Source organism: Neopsephotus bourkii, unplaced genomic scaffold, assembly GCF_033783945.1.
Source record: "Neopsephotus bourkii isolate Nb327-2 ecotype Australia unplaced genomic scaffold, CSIRO-AGI_Nbou_v1 NB_740, whole genome shotgun sequence".
Classification (NCBI taxonomy): domain Eukaryota; kingdom Metazoa; phylum Chordata; class Aves; order Psittaciformes; family Psittacidae; genus Neopsephotus; species Neopsephotus bourkii.
In genome coordinates, this window is record NW_026901238.1 from 2946848 (window position 1) to 2966503 (window position 19656).

Here is a 19656-nt window from a genome sequence, read left to right on the forward strand (position 1 = left end):
AAGTTATAATACGCAACTGGTATGTAGCTTTTATTAATAAACATCCAGTAATGATACTGAATTTTGTCTGCTTTCTTGGGGCTTGAGTATTTCTTTAGCAACTCCTCAATGGCTAGGGTTTCAAACCTCTCCATAAGCATGGAAATGCCACACTTTTGGCCACTTATATACTGGAAATTAAACTCTGAGACAAACAATTGCACCTTAACTTTATTTTTTCCATGAGTATTTCAGTTGAGTTTAGGAAGACAGAAATAGATACATGAAGAACTGCTAAATACATTCATTCTCTGACTGGGTAACAGGAAGGGTCAATGTCTATGTAGCTGTACCTAAGAGGCAGAGACACCCACTTGTAGAAAGGCTGACTACAGAACCCTAAGCAAATTTCTGTAACTTTCCCTAAAAAATTGTATAAAAATACTGATAATGAACAAAATCTTCCTACTTCCTACAGCTAGCTGACTAGTATCTCCTTCCTTTGGACTTCACCACCCATGTTGTAAGATCGAAGAAAGAAAATTGTTCCAGTTGGGTTTCCTTTTGATCTGTGGCTCACTTTGAAGCAAGAGATCTCTTACTGATGTCACTAAATGTTCCAAGACACTTACAGAAAGAAGTCTGTCTGCTGTCGGTCTCTTCTTTGGATTTTTTGTAAGTGCTATCTTGACAAAATTATGGAATGTTGATGACCTTAAAGAAAAATGAGGTTTTATGTTTTATTTCTCAAGAAGATAGTTTTGATTTTAGCACACTCAACAGATTACAAAAGGGTGTGCTAAATTTGAATGTTGTCCAGGTACTTCATCTCAGGTTTGAATAATTACATTCCCAAGGTAACAAAACAGGGAAAAAACCATTCGATTCTTGAAACTTGCACAGAAAAGGTTTTGGTACAGAAAATAAACCAAACACATATGCTGCTATTTCAACTTTTTCCAGTTCCAATTACTACAGACTAGAGATCAGAAATGAGAATTGTGATTTATGTACGCAGTAAACCTAGTCTACAAATTTCACTGTTCTTGGCTACAGGTAGGAAAATGAAATACCAAGTTCCAGGCAGAGACTCAACTTACTCTTCAAAATGCTGTACTGCTATTTCCAGAACTTAGGAGACTGTCATGTCCCTTCTTTTTAGATCTGAATTATGACTTGATGTTATGAGTGGACCTAACTTTTTCAAGCTTTTCTTTCGCAATTGATTTTCTGTTAATGTGCCTCTCTGAGAACAGTATTAGCGCAAGTCTGTCTGGTTTCAAATCACGTTACATTTCCTCTTCCAGCCTTAGCATCTGAGAGTAAAGCACATTGGCTGGAGTTACACCAAGCAATTTCAACCCAGGAAACATGCTCTTAGGAGAGTTTTCTCCCTCCCTTTAGTACCTATCTGCCCGTCCAAACACCTCAAGGTAAAAAGATTGTACCGCAGCATCATGAGCAAAAAATCCTGCATACCAGAATTGTTCTGAGTCTCGTAAATAAAATGTATGTGTGGTACAAAATCCTGCAGGCACTGTGAAGGCATCACAGGTTAAAGAAACCATGAAAGGATTAAACAACTGCTTAGCTACTGACAGCAGCAAATGCCTGGATACAAGGATAAAAATAATTTTTCTTTCTAGAACATACAAGGAGGACTGAAGAAACAAGATTTCATTTCTTTCTGGATCACTGGGCAGGGATCAGTTACATAGGTAGGGCTGTCCTGCCCCATACTGCTGGTTTTCTGAAGTGGCATAAAATGTCTGTTGCTGGAACTTAACCTCCTGTTTGCTTTCAAACACCTATAAACAACACCTAATTGTTGCTCAGTGAAACTTCCTGTGAAACCAGCTCTCAGGTAACAGAGTTTAAAACTAGCACACACTATTTTTCACTGCCTCCCTTTTTCAATAATGACAAAGTTTTTTCACATTATGTACAAAATCTTGAACAAAGGAAAGGGTTTAACTTACCATTTTGCTTTTTCCTTTAGTTTTGGTGGTTGAAAATTACTTTTCGACATTAAAAACAAAGCCCTAAAGGAGGAATAATGTTATGGTAAAAAATTAATTTCATTCCAATTGCCAAACACTTTAAATGAATACTTTAGAGTAAAAACCGTACTGGTGAAACTGGATTATAGAAGACAGACACAGTAAAGCTAATGAATTATTTATCATTAAATAAAATCTTTTTAGCACCATGCATAATCCTGTTAAACATAAGGCTACAGCTTCTCTAGTGATTTGCTATCACTAGATAGCTCTTAATCAGATTGATGATATAACTACAAAGTGGTTTTTTTTGTTTGTTTGGGGTTTTTTTGGTTGTGGGTTTTTTTTTGGGGGGGGCTGGGGTTTGGTTTGTTTGTTGTTTTTTTTTACACCTAAAAATTTTGGTTATAATTTTAATTCTAAATGTAAGTCTTTAGCTTTAGATTAATGCCTGAAAGACAGACACAGCCCACAGAGGAAGTAAATGCTTGATGAAGGAATCCTAGCATTAGTTTCTAGGTTTGAGCTACAGAGATGGTTACACTATATTTTAATAGTCCCAGCTGGGACTGAAGAGGATCCTGGAGATGAGCAAGCTCCTCAGCCAGCAGACCTCATCGGGTGAAGATCAAACATGGGCGGCTGAAGCTCTGCAAGTTCAATCGCCGTTATGCCAACTGCCCAGATATCGCAGAGCTGGTTGTATCCACCATTCTTTTCCACTGCTGCAACTTCTGGGGCCATCCTTTAAAAGCAAAGGCATCATTCACCAAGGGCACAGTCTGCATGCAGGAGGCACAAAGCACTGTCACATACCCCACAAAGAGTATAAATCTGGGAAAAGCCTGACATCCCCTCCCCTCACTCAGCATTAGGGGAGTGGAGAAGCACACGGAGGTGATGTGTTTTGCTTCAGGTCATTGGCTGGACAGCAACTCTAGGAATAGAACCAGTCTCATAATTCCTGGTGAAACGCTTTAATGAGCAGATAATCTTCCTGCCCTCAGTCCTCCTTTGCCAACAGGATAAGGAGGGCATCAAACAATTAAAAGCCATTGTCTGGATTAAGCTGTACATGCATGTTCAAGTCTATACCAAAAATACCGTCCTAGGCATCTTAACTGAATCACAGTGATGCCAGAAACCAATAGCTTAAATTTGCATATATAATCCAGCTCAAGATTTAAAATGATGTATTTGCATATTAAGCGCTGTCTTGTACAGACATTAATCACTAGAGATGATTATAAAAGATAGTTTAAAATCTGTTTTTCTTCACAATCCTTATGCACAGAAATAAAAAAAAAATACATTGTTTAGTTTATTCACTAAAAGTGTAAGAAGTTACTGAGAAACTGAATAACCATTCGGTATCCAAAGGGGAGACTGTTCTGCATTAAGAAACGTGTGAGAAACAGCCATTCTGCCTGAAATATCACGTAGCTTGTGCACAGCATCAAACAGCTCTAATCAGTGCTTCACAGATTTTTACCCTTTGGGCATTTTACTTGGAAAAAAGGAAATTTATGCAATTGCTATAAATATATTTAAAAATGTGTGTAAACTTCACTGTGCATATTTTAGAATTCTTGGTGTAAGTACAGACTCAGCTTTGCATACAATCATAGCAATCAAAGTAGTTTATTACCAGTAAGGGGTACCAATAAATGATTTCCTCTTTGCAATGGTGGCTGTTATTTTTGCTGCTACACCAAAGTCAGCTGGAAAAGAAAATGATTATAGACTTAGAAATCTCACTGTAAGATCCCAATTCTACTCTAGGAAGAAAGAACAATCATGTTTTTCATCCAAATCAAAAATTCTTTAAGCTTCAATAGTTAAACAATGAGATCAGTTATTTTTTTCACTGACATGATTTAAATTGAAAAGTTTGGTTTCCACATACAGCTCACTTGTGATCCTGTTCTGCTGCTAGATGTTTTTCCATCTCACAATACAGAAACCAATCAACCTCACAAAATTTAGTGAACAATTCAATTTAATATCGAAGAGGAAAAATAGCATCATGCTTTGGAAATGGTACTATTTCTGTGTACTTATGGAACAGCAGGGGGACATCTGTTCTTATTTCTGGAGACATGTCTAGGGGACAATAATCCCTTGCTCTCAGAACTGCAGATAATCAGGTGGTCTTGCAGAGCCAAAAACATTTAAGTCCTTTTTGCTTTGATTGCATTTGTAGTACAATAGCTGGAAGATAATTCTGGGCAAACCTAACTAGCTTAGCAGGCATAAGGAAGGTATCAGTGCACAACCCAAGTTAGTGGGATTTCTTAATCCATTTCAAGGTTTTACTTTTTTACTACTTGGGGTTTTCTGTGGTTCCCCCCGCCCCCTTCTTTCAAAAGCCATACTTTCCTGGCACTGCATTCCTGGCTCACCACAGCAGAGTAAATGTTTTGAACCACACAGCTTTTCTGAAAAGCAGCGATGCAGCTAATGCACAACTGTCCTGATTCCAATGCCAGACACAGTGAGATGATGAGTATCCCATTCCTTCCCCCAGAATGTCTGCTCCCTACTTCCTGCAGAGCCCTAACTACATGCAGGCTTCTGTGAAGTGAGCCATCAGACAAGCAGATGGGTTTTGAAGGCAGTGCACTCAGGTTAAAGTTGTGGCTGCCCTATCCTTGGCAGTGTTCAAGGCCAGGTTGGAAGGGGCTTTGAGCAACCTCATCTAGTGGAAGGTGTCCCTGCCTGTGGCAGCAGGGCTGGAACTGCATGATCTTCCAACCCAAACCATTCTATAATTCTATGAGATTCAGCCTGTTTGTACTCAACTAACTGCAGAGTATCACTGGAGGAAGCCAGTAATACAGATCTTTTCTGAGTTTTCATCCGTAGACTTCAGAGTGCTTGCAAAGGCGAAGAGTTTCCTCTTCACCTGCGTGCAAACGCCCAATGCCATACACTGGGCAGAAGGCATAGCCAGGATCAGACCCCACACTTTTCCAAAGGTTGCCAGGCTCAGAAGACGTCGTCCTACACAGTGGAACCTTGGAGGCTCTGAGGGAGAACTGTCATTCTAGCGAGGAACAAATGTGGATAACCAGGTAACCCCAACCTGGCAAATTCCAGGGAAACTTGGGAGGCTTCAAGGCTTGATGGTTGAAAAAATAAATCATCTGTAACTTCTTGATAAAATGCAAAACTTCTCATGTCATATGTACACAAGCCCATGGACACTCCCTATTGTCAACTATTGCCATAAATAAGAGCAAGAACATCCTTGTCATGAACCAGAAGGTTCACGACACTGAGAACAGTATCGAATAAAATTCACTGCAACAGTACGGGAGATCTGCTGTATTACGTTTTATCATTTGTAGCAAGCTTAATCTTTACTGTGTATTTTGCTGTTTAACATAAAACAAAGCCTAAAAATCCTCAGTATTCTTCTTGGGTGGCATAGTCTCTACATTCTGGTCATTTTTTTTGTCTTAATGGAATGATGAAAGGCAACTTGCTAAATTAAAGTATCCCAGATGGTACTGTCTTATGACATTCAGGCAACTTACCCAACTTGACATCTCCATGGTCTGTTAGTAGAATATTTGCACCCTAAAACAGAATAAACAGAAAATTAACAGTTTTTATCAGGAACATTTTTCTACAGTAGAAAATTTTAGGTAAGTTTCTCAAAGTTCCAGGTTACCTTTATATCTCTGTGCATTTTGCCCTTCACATGCAAATAAGCAAGACCCTGGAAATAAAAGAGACACAGCATGTCAGATCGCCATCCGTTAACACACTACAGAGCCAGTCCCATTCAATAAATTTAAATTACTCAATGTATTTTATTTTAAAGTGGAAAAATCTGAAATCTGTGTTAAGAGGTATGCTGGATTCTGTTCTCATCTCTCTCAGCTCCAGCTAATTTTTGTGAAGACTTGTTGAAACCAGCCATGATATAGCATTTTATGTATATACACATATATGTGTGTCTTTTCAAAACAATCCTGCAATTACATCACCTTTTCCCTTTACTAAAGTTAACTATATTTTTGAAGTCCTGAAGGTTTCAACAAGCAGGTGTTTAGACTTTAAGCTGCCCTTCCAGCAGTACAAGTTCCTGCACTAAGAAGAGATCAGGAACAGAACTGCCAAGCAGATTAGTTCACGGATCTACACCCCTGCCTCTGGCAGTGACCAGTTCAACTACCCCTGCAGGGAAAGGTGTGCATCCCTGTGATTCTCTCACATAATTATTTGGGGATATACAGAGCAGGGAAAGAAAAGTTCCTTTATGAAACAATCTGCCTGCATTGTCTTACCTTGTAGTTCTACAGTCATTGGCAGTTACAATTGACAGAGAGTTGTCATCTGGTTGCAGTGTTTTTCCTCTACACATTATTAGAATTTATTGCCACAGATCAAGCGGGCAGTTTAAAATATGCCTTCCCCCATCCCTCTTTCTTCCCCCTCCATTACTCAGCCACTTACCCTTGCTTACTTGGCATTAGCTGTTTTCTGCAATGAAATTCAAAAATTTGTCCTAACAACTGCTGCACTGAACCACTGCATTAAAACAATGGATGAAACCAGACCACATGATGCTGTGATCACAACCTGTGCAGATCTGCTTTCCACTGTTCCCTGAAACCAACAGGCTCACTCAAGAAATCACAGCAGGACTGAGACTCAGCATTCTGGTCCTGCAGCAGGATCCACAGAGACATTTACTCTTCTGTAAATCCCTTTGCAAATTACAGAGCAGAAGCAGCACTTCTCCGACAATGATTTTAAGCAAATGTTTGTACTTCATTACTGGATTTTCTTACTAATTTTTATTTACAATATGGAAACTAACAGATTAACCCTGGGTGACTGGTTTCACAGATTCCAAATGCTTACAAATGCAAGTGATGGGACTGCAGCACCTTCTGAAACCATGTTCTTTATGTACATTTTATACATGGAACAAACAACTTTATAATATACTTGCAGGAGTACAGTACCTGTAAGGTTTCTCTGCATACATACGCAATTTGTAGCTCTGACAGAGGTCCTGTGACTGAAAAAGAGAGTTTAAAAAAACTGTGTGAGTCTCCACCATACAACGCATGAGTAACAATGTGAAGCAGCCAAAGAGCGAACTGCCATGCAAAAGCGAAACACTGAATTTGCATGAAGTTTTTTACATTGAGCTCAAAAGAGGTTTTGTTTGTGCTACAGAAAGGCTTTCTGAAAAGAAAACCCAACCCCAAACCACCAAAAAACCCAAACAAACAAACCCAAACAAACAAACCCCAAACAAAACAGCACAGAAACAGAAGACAATACCCACAGCAATAAGAAAACTTATCATGGAAATCTAATTACCATTTTACAAGTGACTGCACAGTAATGTAATAGCCTATATTCTGAGGAATGTAAATAACAAAAGAAATTATTTCTGCTAGTGTTTTAAGATTAGAAATGGCAATATTCTGTACTAGGGGCCTGTGTGACTTTGAATTGTTCTAAAGCTATTTGCACTAACAGGCTGAAAAATAAAATAGAAAGAGTTCTTGTGTTAAAAAGCTTCATGTTACCATCTAAAGGCAGAGCAAGCCCCCAGACTGCTTTTTCAACAAATCCAGTAAAACTGTCTACAGAATCAACAACTCCAGATGAAACCTCAGAGGGGAAAATATTAAGAAAAGGGTGGTACGGTATTGCACAGACACAGGAATAAGAGTAATTTTTACCCTTTAAAGATCAAATTCTGACATTTCCCAGTGCAAACTGCTTCCCTGCAGCACGCACAGTCTCCATATCCAATTAGCACAATTTCTGGTTGTTAACTTATTTAGAGGTCTTTTTTCCACCCCTTCAGAACGCGGATAACCTGCTTCTGCACATGGCATTCAGAAACATGGGCTGAGAGAAGCAAAGATACAAGCGAGCTCTCAGTGTGCAGTAACTACAGTTAGTGAAGACCTTCCCACTGGAATAACTCAAGCTCTTTGGGTCAGTCCCCTAAGCATTGTGGAGAAAACAATGTGAGGATTAAAAAATAAAGTATGTCCTGTCCTAGAAAGACAGGGTATTAGTAAAAAATGGTGGTCATCATATTTGAAAAGTTGGACACTACAGGAAAATTATTCACAATGAAAAAAATCAGCCATTGGAATAATCCCCCCCGGGAAGGGGTGGACCCCCCAACACTAGACACTGTTAAGATTCAACTGGACAGGGTGCTGAGCCACCTAGTGCAGGTTGCCTAGAAAGGTTGGACCAGATGATCCCTGAGGTTCCTTCCAACCTGGTATTCTATGTTTCTATGAAAAATGCTCGCAACAAAATCTGTTGACTGTAGCTAAAAAACACTGTTTGTGCCCTAAAAAACATGTGCAGAGCCTGGCCAGTATCAAACGTTCCCCTTCAGTTTGCTTATTATTCATTTTTCTTTTTTTTGCAAAAAGCTTCCAAAGAAATGTTAAAATAAGTTTCAAAGTACCATGATAAATATCTTGGAGGGATCCCCCACCGCAGTATTCCATGCATATCCACAGCTTCTCACGGCTATCAAAAGAAAGTTAAAACACAGGCATCAGAAGCTGATTCATCTGTATATAGAACAGAGTTAATAATGATTATTTACATTCTTTTCTATTGGTCTTGATCACTCTTGTTTAAAAAAACACATTCTGATGCAGTTACACATTTTACATGTTATTAATAATGTCTATATAAATTCTCACCTATCAAAATGGAAATTTTATGCCAAAGGCACTGAGAACTCTTTAAACCTAAAAAGTGCTGCTTTAACTCTGACCTCCTAACTGCAATAAAGAACATGCAGAAGAAACACCAGAGGTTTCTCTGCTAGCAGCTGTATTACGTTAGATAACGTGCTAAACTCACAGTTTCAATCTTAAATTGAAATCACCTTACTATAACTAAAAATCCCTCTTCATGGTTTCCAAAACAGGTACTGGGGATTTAGAAATTTAGCCATTTTGTGTGAGCTGAAGTCCATTAGGGCTGCACAGATCATTTAAAAAATGCAGTCCCTCCAAGAATTCTAAAGATGAAGCCTTGTCGAAGAAGACCAAGCAGGCAAGGTGGCGATACATATTCCCACAGAGCTAATTGATAAATGGCAGAGCTCAACAGAAATGGAAAATATTCCCCAACTTTCTGTATAACATTTAATGTGTGCACTTCAAGATGCAGCCAGCTGGCATCGCCTTGTTTCTGCTCCTCAGTACCTCGCATCTGTTACACCAGAGCTTTGAAACATGTTATTACCAGTGGCTCAGATACAGTGTTTTGCTCTTACAACTCACTGGCTACATTTCTACAGCACACAAGACTACCATTAAATAAAATATCTAAACTCAAATCTGCTCTAGATAAATGATGAGCTACTTTCATATTAGAGCCGATAAACGTTTAAAATCTGCCCCACAAGTGAGTGGGACTGGATATGTTGCAAGAGTCTCTAGGGGAAAAGGTTTTTTCTGTTTCTAGTGATAAAAATATTCCACCCTTTTGGCCAGCAGAGAAAACAAAGTATTAGTCAGTTTATTTTTTTTTAAGCCAACTGGAAACTGAAGGAAATTCAACTCTGAAAAGAACACTGAGAGAGGATGTAAGCACTAAACCAGACATTGCATTGTTTAAGGAAAGAACCAGCAGAAATGCAGGTATAAAAAGTGGGATTTACCTGAGATAGCTCCCAAAATACGCGACTATGTTGCAGTGCTTGCATTCTTTAACCATATATATTTCTTGCTGTATCAATGAAAAGTCGTCTCCTGGAAAACAGGAAGCAGCAGCCACAGTCACATTGCATGCAACTGAACATTCAAAGAGATATGAAGGTATGCATATAACTCATAAAAACAAGCCAAGGGCCTGGATAATTGCTAAGCCCTTCATGAGGGCTTTCTAGAACGCCAGCCTGTCTTGCAATGGTTATCTACACACACAATCCTTTCAGTCTGCATTCCTTATTATATCCTTTGCACAAGGCACAAATATTTCTTGAAGACCAGCAGAGAAAGGCTGCCCTGGTGGCCTGAACGTGATCCATCAGTTAAGACAGCTCAGCATGCTCTGGAAAAGAAGCAAAGGGATCCCAGAGGGACAGGAGCATGTGAGAAAACTCAGAGCAGCCCCTCACAGCCATCGGCCAGCCCAGCTGGAGCTGGTCTAGCTGTACCGGGACACAGCGCTCACAGAACAAGGGTCCAAGCAACAGAAGGAAAGATTGCTGCAAGCTGATTCCAGTGTCCCCTGCCTGAAACCAGACAAGATCACATACCACAGGCTCTTTATGAGAAGTATTTCATTTCAAAATGACTCTGATAGAGCATATGGCCTGCACGCCCACCCAGCCACCACTGACTCAGAAGAGAAGCTCAGAGTTCTCAACACGCACTGCCTTGTCATGAGTGCTTTTTTGGATGAGGACAGCTACACAAGCACATTGCACATCCTAAATATCCTTTGCCAAGAAAAAAAGAAAAAAAAAGAGAAAAATTAAAAAGGGAAAAAAAAAGGCAGGGGGGAGGGAAGAGCATTAAAGCAACCAGAGCAATAGCCTGGCATGTTTCTGGCACTTTAATTTGAAAGCATAAAAGTGATCATAAATTTAAATAAAATAAATAATTTATAGAGACAATGAAGCACACTGAAATACCTGAGTGCTAGAAAACCACTGGTACACTTTTATTAAATCCCTTGAGAGAATTTCAACCAGAGGATGTTCTCCCAGAATCCAGAGCTCAAACACTGCAGCCCTGCCTCCCTGAAGCTCAGGGCAGGCTTATACCCAGGAGCTGCTGCTGGGCTCCTACAGAGGCACAAATCCGCTGGCTATAGAGGGTCAGCCCAAATACCAGGAGTGACATATTAAACAACACTGTCATAGCCCCACAGCTTCCCTCTGAAAAGCAACATCACAAAAATCAGCCTATGAGGTCATTCTAGATGTGTGCCTGCTTTGTGATCACACACACAGAACATGCATATATATATATATTATTACCTTTACTCTTCTTTTGGCATGAATAAAACTGTAACAGCTTGCAAGACATGAAAGAACATAATTTACATAAAGGTTTTAGATAAAATTCTGCTGCAGACAATGTTATAGCTACCATGCTCTCTGAAGGGAAAAAAAATCATTTTGTGTGTTTACTTTTGCTTAAAGTTTAACTAGTAGAATTATCTCCTTCTAGCAAAGTTGGGGATGCGCACCCAGAAAACACATGCTGCTTTGTACTGCTCCCCTCCATTTATGTGATTTGGCAAGTTGAAGAGGTCTCAAGCACTGCTGCAAATTCTCTTTGGATTCTTCATGTATTTATTTGACAAGAAACAGCATAACTAATATTTTTAATAACCTCTGTAAAAATAGATGGCTTTATTTGCTGTGCTTTGAAGCAAGTTCCCTAAGCAAGGGAGTTACTGGCACCTGCTGGACCCACAGCAACCAGGACTGATGTATGGCCCCATGGCATTTACAACCCCTTTGGATACCCCAGCTCTCCATACATACATGGGTACATAGCAGATGCTCACAGATACAGCAAAAGCAGCACCAGTTTGGTATAACAATTTCCAAGTAACCACAACCTTTACGTCTCAGTGATTAGCAGACTTTGACATAACAAAAGAACCGTGAAACACAAAAGTAGAAGGGAACACACTTGTCTGAAAACATCCCTGACTTATTTCAGTGAATCCTCAAGGGCTTCTTGAAGTTGAATTGCATGGAGAAACACTTCACCAGGGCAGGAAAACATTAGCAGAAGAGTTTCAGATGTCAAGAGACTTTTTGAAAGCGTTAAGTACTATTTTTATATTACTGAAGAAAAGGCAATACAATTTCCATAAATTTAGCACAGATTTCACACTGTGCTTGCTTTCGGAGTTACCTTTCAGGTACAACTTTGTTTGAATTCCTTCACCTAGAAAAGATCATTCTGAATGAAGGGTTTTTGAGTTTAAATCAGACTGATTAATTCCTCCCATTTTTCTGACAAACTTCCTAAGGGAAATCACTGAATGCTCACAGATAAGTGGAGCATTTTAAAACTACAAAGGTTTTTCAAGAAGGTCAAATCTAAGCAAGTTCAAAGGCAAAAGCCTCCCACCCTACACCAAAGAAGGCACTTTCTCTACCACAACTAGCCACACACAAGCCCTCTTCATAACGCACCATCTTCAAATCAAAGAATCTTTGATACATCAGAAGCTGCATTTCAGAACAGCTGAATACTGTCACAGCTGAAAATCATAATGAAGAAGCATCCTCCTAATAGCAAAGACCTGGCAGCAGCCACAATTGCCCGGCAAAAGCACATGGACTGGGCTGCCTACAGTGGAGCAACAGCACTGTCAGTTTTAGGAACCATGACTAATGGGGAAAAACTGAAGGAAATATGGGGATTTGGGCTAGAAAAAGACTGAAAGAAGAAAAGATAACAACCTTCATGCACATAAGGGGGGAAGGAATAACCCATTCTCCAGTTTTATGACAGGACAATGGGCTTAAATTGCCTTAATCTACATTCCCTGTATAGATGAAAAGCTTTTCCTATCACAGCACTGAACCTGAATGGATGGGGAGCTGTGAAATTCCACTTGAGTGGAAAAATATGAAAAAGCATTGAACAAGTACTTTTCAGGAGTGACCTAGGCTGATCCTGCCTGTAAAAGAAGAAGATAGAAATGATGACCTCTTGATTTGCAATAAATAAATGAAGGATCTATGCAAGAAATGGGGTTACCTACAGAAAAAAAGGGGGGGAAAAAAGGATTTCAAAGAGGAAGGGGGGTGCTGGCTAAATCACAGAATAGTTCAGGTCTGAAGGGATCTTCGAGATCATCTAGTCCCACCCCCCTGCCACAGCCAAGGACACAAGCTGATAGAAAAGCAGCAAACAGGTGGAAAGAAGAGAAGAATCCATGAGTAAAGTTTGGCTAAAATATGTAGGAAATGATTCTGAAAGATCAGACACAGAGATAGGAGAGATGTATAGTCGTTCAAAGATGACAAGAATGAATTCAAGACAAAGGAATTCAGAGTTTCCAGGCAGCTGGAGTATTAATCTTGGCAAAAGACATTGGAATAGGGCAAAATTTAAATATCCTTGGATAGCATGAAAAAAAAAGACAATAAAACAAAGAATTTGTAGAAAATACATCATCGAGAGGGAGAGAGCAAGATAAAAAGAATTAGATCGAAGGTGACAATACATCCATACAAAGAGATTTTCATCTGTTTTAGTCATCACAGATTGCTTGATCCTAAACAACATGGAATTGGAAAAATGTACTTTTTGTCTATTCACATGTTTGCAATTATGGGTTATGTGGCATGCTGAGCAAAAACGTCGTTTGGGGAGCTGCTGTAAATCACACGAGCAGCGTGGTGAGTCACTGCAGCTTGCTACTATTATGTAATTTTACCTCTGCAGCGACGCACAGGACACAGCAGGGTGTTACAATGGAATAGTCTCCTCTGATCATAGCCCGTGGTCGGTCGCGGGAGGCTGCACTGCTTGGCACAACCAGCTGCTTGTTTTCCAGCAGAGCTGGCAGGGAAAGGATGGCTGAAAATTGCCACCATATCACCATAGGATGCGATCGGACCAGATTTTAGGAGCTAAGAAAGGTAAGGGCTCATAAATTCATGACAGATCCATATTTAAATAGGAGATAATCAAGAAAACTGACGGCCCATTAACAGTAGTGAATTGTTCTAATTGTAGACACCGTTTCTCACCTATGTGGAACTCTATGTATAGATAACCCTGCCAAGTCCTAGATGGAGAGCACGTGTATCCTGAATCCACATACGCCGCTCTGCAGCATGGGAAGGCTCTGATGGCTCTAGAGCCTGTCACACGGTGCTATGAGGTCTTCTGAGCATACCTGACCTTGATGGTTTTTAAGCAAGTTTATTCCTGGCTATACTTCCACGTGCTCCACTGACTGTTTTCAGCCACCCTGCAGAAAAGAGCCAGGGCTACTTGCCACAACTCTTCTTGGGTCAGCTGTGAATCCCTTCATTGGCAAAAGGCTCCTCAGGGGAGAAATTCATAGCTCCTGATTTAAATTGGTTTATTTTGCATTACTTCAGTGCTGCATCACAGGGCTGATGCTGTGTGGGAACAGAGGGAGGGATGGGTAAGCAGCACCCAGGGCTCACACGCAACTGGGAGGAGAGAACTGACGACATTTGGAGACATGCACGGTGTCACCAAAGGGTGGGACAGAAGCACGTACTAAGAAGCCAGAGCTTCCAGGTGCCAGCCAGCTTTCTAGCCCTTCCGCCCCAAGCTAGCGCCGTCAACACGCAGTCCTCACAGGCCCCAGCAGACCAGACAGACACGTCAGGTGGCCTGGCAGGAGGTGTGACCTGCGCTCCAAAGCCTACCCTCCAAGCCTCTCTGAGGAGCTTGACTGTACATACTTTGCAGATTTGGGATTTTCAACACTATAATTAACATGTGCTATTTTGAACTGATATGTTGTTCATCAATGGGACCAGGTGGACTCTGATGTGTCCACTGTTGTATGGGATGCTGAAAGACAACAAGCAGGGTCACACCATGACTGATGAGACTGAATGCTCTCACTGTAACTATAAAACCTGCCCAAGAGATGTCCACCTTAGTAAGTTAGCAGAAGCAACTATTGCCTCTGTGGAGACCAGTCCTCAGATGTTTTTTATTTCAACAACCTGAATCCCTGAACAAGGAGAGAAAGCCCCATAGGAGTGACAACCTGGCAGAACCTATTCATCCCTGTATATAAACTCCACAGCCAAGCAATATCCACAGGTCATCAGCTCTTCTGCGCTGACTTTCAGACATGCCCATGCTCACCACTTCTCAATCACTCGCCCCAGAGCACTCTCCTGAGCCTCATGCGGGTTCATTCTCTGCTGATAAAAGGGACAGCTTTCCCAATATATAGGCTTCTGTTAAGACTGGCATTTTGCTGCTGGTCTTTCCCACTACCCTCATTAAGTCCCAAGATACTTTCTAATCTCCATTTAGACAGCCTGACACACAATACGACTACCAGGATGCAAGGCATTATTGTAGCATCCTATCCCATAACCCTGACACATACACAAATCCTTTCTTCACCACCCTGCACTGCTCTTTACCAACCATTTTGAAAACCAAGAACAACAATCTTCTTTAAGAAAGGGAATAATTTAAACTGCACTCAAGCATCCAGGCTGTTTTACCCATACCCCTTTTTTCAGGATCTAAGGAAACCTGCAGTCTGACAGAAAGAATTTAGATTCCCCAAACTTGAAGCTCAGAAACTTGATTCCAAGCAGGAAACAGCTATTTGGAAACAATTATGTTTCCACCAGCAATTTTTACTGCCAGGCATTTAGCTGCCAACTGCTAACCACCAATGGTACTGATTCTCTCTCCCCTGATAAAAAAACACTATGGATTGCAATGCGGTCCGCATTAAGTAGCACAGAAGACCAGATCTCAAGAAGCTAATGTAATTAAAATGCTGGGCACTCTACATTAGAAGACCATGCTGTCTCTGTTTTGTTTTGTGTATGCTCCAAAGGCAGGCTGAGCAGCTGTGCAAGTCGGTGGCAGTACCATTCAGGACATGGCACGGCACAAGCAGGGGATGCCCAGGCTCTAATAGCTCTGGCACACTTGGAAGCTTAGGCATTCAGCCCTGGCTAACTCCTAGACAGATGCAGCAGCAGTGTTATGAGCCACCTCTCCCAAGAAAACTGTGTTGGTGTCCCCTGGGGTTATGGTGATGCCAGCCTGATGCTGCAGGAGGCGACAGCCAGAAAACGAGCACAGGAATGAGAAGTGAGGGATTCTGGTAGCCCTCACTTTATGCCCAGTGCATAAAGCCTGTGTCTAAACTGTCATGTACAAGGGCCACAATCCCAAGCCCAACGAGGTTACACACCATAAGACAGCAAAGATATAAGTAGTACTAAGAAGTTATTTTCATGTATCTTCAACCCCAGGTGCTGCCAACAACAGTTCAACCCCTGCAGACTTAGTTTAAATAAGCCACAGGCTTATTCTTCTCCATAGCACATACCATGTCTAGGGAATTTATTATACAGAGAATAAGGCTGCATTGCTGTAGTACTCTTCTTCAGTCCCCAAAATGCTCTGGACTGACAGCGCAGTTCCCCTGTGCTGCTGTTGTGGTCCAGAAGAGACAGACGCCCATGGCAGCCTGACTAAGCCCTGCAGCTGTGCTCCTATGTGGAACACAAACCTCCGCATCTAAATCAAGAGGTACAAAACAAGCGTAACAAACCAGACCTGGCTTTAAATGTACTGAACACAATACTACAGACCTTTGGATGACCATATGCCTTTGTATAAACCCCCTCAAACAGTTCAACCTCCAGTTTAAGATTCAACCTGAAAGAGGTAACAGGCTAATTCTGGCCTTCACAGGGATCTCATATGGGAAATGCAAACAATGGACCAGATGAAAACCTTCAACTGGATTCTTCTGTAACCTTGCGAAAGGTACAGAGCATGACAGATTACTGCCAACCCTCTGAGCATCAAAGGTTTCCGAAGGCACTATTTATCATTACAGGAGTATTTCAAATGGACATTAGTAGATATTTTGTTTATTACATTTTCCCAGGGAGAAAGTTCTGTGGCAGAAAACTACACTGGTAAATAGCTACCTCTTTGTATCGACTCCTTTCTCAATTCATCTGCTAAACCCATAGAAGGAAGTGGCTTTAGTGTTCCAGATGGTTTTGGCTTCTCTGCTGCTGAGTACAGTTGGATTAGTTTCTGAAATAGAATTGGCTCCCAAATTATTTGAAGCATTTGTACTCAGTGAATGCTGGGAAATGTCATTAGCATGCCATAATACTTTTGCCTAATGCTCTCCAAAGTCTATGCCAAAAAAAAAGTGAAAAACACTGTCTATTTTGATTCTAGCAGCACAGCTTAAGTAACTGTGGTAGCAGATCTAGCATACTGCCCAAAAATTCAAATAAATTAATGACACTAGCCTTCTAAGTAGAAAGTTTATTTCCTTTGCCTGGAGGAGAGGCAAAGAAAGGTAACAGTAGATGAAATAAAATACATATTCACTTTGGGGTCTCAGCTGTAGGCTGGAGTCTTCTTGCCTGCCAACTCACTCGCTACCTGCAGTGGATGATGGAATAATAAAAAAACCACAGTTCACCCAACCATGTCAGCAGTTTTGCTAGGCCTCCCAAAACACTGCCTTCTCACTGCATGCAGTTTCTTGCAGCTTTAATTCAACATATTTCTCACCTCCCCTGGGCACTCTTTGTTTCAGAGTCTTTTGTCTTCAGTTTCCAATTCCCCATCTATATATTAATCAAGTGTTGAGTCTGGAGCTGTTATAAATTTTATCTGCTAATTAAGTCCCATCTATAAACCTCCTCTTCTCCAGATGTATATAACTCACAAAGCAATTTCTCTGGTGATTAACTTTATAATTTTATTACCGATCTTTTCCTAGTTGAGCCCTATGTTCTGATAGGAGCTTGTGCTGGTACTCCAGGGGGCTGCCCTCCCCAGGGGTCCACCACGGCCAGCTGCAACAGCTTCTGACATTGGCCTGTTCCAGGAATTGATGGTACTCTGCAAGCACAGTCCTACAAAGCTATTCAAACCACTTAAAATTAGTCAAAACACTGAAGAAGGGAGCAGCTGATTTTCTTTATTTGTTTGCTTTTAAATCTGGAAGATTCTGAGCAGCCATATCTTCCTGCGAAGACAGCAAGCTGCTACTCGGTCCAGTCACCCTGCCGAGGCAGGAGGCATCCCAGAGATAAACAAATGCTCAAAACCTTCCTTAAAAACAAAACAAACGCCCAACAAGATCTTTGCCAAGAGGCTGTGGGTGTACATGCTATGGATGGAGATCAGGTTGGCAATGTTTAGAAAAGGATGTATAAAAAACCCAACAAACAACAAAATAGAAGAAATCACTTCCCCAAGGCAAGTCAGACCAACAACATGATGAAACATGTAAGATATGGTCATGAGTACTAATTAAAATGGGGTTCGCAGCAGTGGTGACTCTGGGCCAGTCTTGCACTTTTTCACTTTCCTACGTGGCACCAAGCAAAGGCAGAGGCTGCTCAGTGTTCAACAGTTCCTGCTCTTCCCTCAGCTCTAACAGCAGAAGATCTGGCCTCTGCTCCAGTTCAGTTTTCAAAGCAGTTCTTCAAATTCACAACAAAAACACACCTACTTCATTTGGATCGGGTGCAGTGACACAGACGCTTGAGGAAGCTTCTCACTGCATTAGCAGTAAGTTAGTACTATCCCTTTTCTGCCATTAAAGCATTGTTCTGTCCCATCATAGACCTGCTGGGAGATAAACTCAGCTGTGGTTCACCCCAGCATCACTGCCCAAGTAGTAGCCTGTTTCACACACTGCCAAGCAGGGGCGGAGGGATCCCCGCTGTGGTTTCCACTGCATTTAATAGTGCCTAATTAGTCTTATCACTGCAATCCACATATACAAAACCAGCCTTGGTTTGGTAAGATTAATAGCCACAGTAACCCAAAGGCAGTGGTTTTAGCTTCTCCACTGAGCTACCCTACACTTCTACCTTCTACCTTCAACAAAAACATCTTTGGCCACACAGTGAAGTAGATCACAGAACCAATCAGAATTAGAAGTTAACCCTGTACTGAGTCAGGTACAGGGCCCTTCAGCCCTGCATCCCATCTCCAACAGAGGATGCCAAGAATTACATAAAAATAGATCACATAGGGATGCTACCCATGAACACCTTCCCCTCTTCCAGAGAATTATTACTTAGAAAAACCTCTCAGTCATAAATGGGATCTTTGTACTTAAGCCTTTCATGTATTTTCTCTCTCACAGCATCGTACAGTTGCTTTTTGCACCTCTGTAATCACAACTTCATACAGATCTGGCAGAGAAAACCCCATTTCCTTGTTGCTCAGAGCCTGCCGTCCGCTCACTGAGGCACAGCCACTGACATCTGAACTATGTTATGCATATGAAGCTGAATTTGCATAAGATCTGACTGACTCTGGAAGATCAGAGCTACAATGGAAGCAGTGGTACCACCAGCTATGCTGCTTCTTTACACATTAGTGGAAACTTCAAGAAGGAAAAGAAAAGCTAAAGGATCGAGCTGAGCCTTTCTTCTTATTTATTCACTACAATTTTTCAAATTTCTCCTACTGAAAAAAAATAATAATCAGGCTACAGAAAATTTAAACTGTTAAAAATAAAATACAAAAAAAAATCTAAAAAGGGATTGGAAATTAACATCTAGGCTTATGGGAAAACTTACATCAAGCAGTCCAGAGGATAACATGCTTTTCTTGGATGTGGGAAACTCCAAATGAATTTAATTTGCTTTAAAAAAGCGACTGGCCATCATCCTCCACACCAAGGCCACAGAGTCAATCTCACGTGCTGTCTAAATACATTCATGTTTAATTTACACTAAAAGCAAAAAGTAAACGAGAAGTTTCAGCAGAAAAAACTCTTGGAATGCCTTAGAGATTAATAGAAAAAGCAACTCCTCATGAGGAGGGAAATGCAATTGCTGGTCTTCATGGCAATTAAGACAAACTGAACTCTTCTTTCCCCATATCCTCTAACCACATGACAGATGGGGACTCCCACTGCCTTCCTCTCCCAGCACTCAAGTCCC

At 41.0% G+C, this 19656-nt stretch overlaps 1 protein-coding gene across 2 annotated transcripts in view; it reads right to left on the reverse strand.

The window, feature by feature from the left end:
- The window catches only part of MAP4K5 (mitogen-activated protein kinase kinase kinase kinase 5), a 67812-nt gene that overhangs the window by 24079 nt on the left and 24077 nt on the right, over positions 1 to 19656 (reverse strand). For both annotated transcript variants that reach the window (XM_061354605.1, XM_061354606.1), the window contains exons 4-12: positions 9655 to 9745; positions 8443 to 8507; positions 6959 to 7014; positions 5656 to 5703; positions 5519 to 5561; positions 3628 to 3700; positions 2593 to 2724; positions 1959 to 2021; positions 612 to 693 (exon numbers count right to left, since the gene is read on the reverse strand). In XM_061354605.1, the coding sequence (XP_061210589.1) occupies positions 612 to 693; positions 1959 to 2021; positions 2593 to 2724; positions 3628 to 3700; positions 5519 to 5561; positions 5656 to 5703; positions 6959 to 7014; positions 8443 to 8507; positions 9655 to 9745 (653 nt within the window). The remainder of the gene's footprint in view (positions 1 to 611; positions 694 to 1958; positions 2022 to 2592; positions 2725 to 3627; positions 3701 to 5518; positions 5562 to 5655; positions 5704 to 6958; positions 7015 to 8442; positions 8508 to 9654; positions 9746 to 19656) is intronic.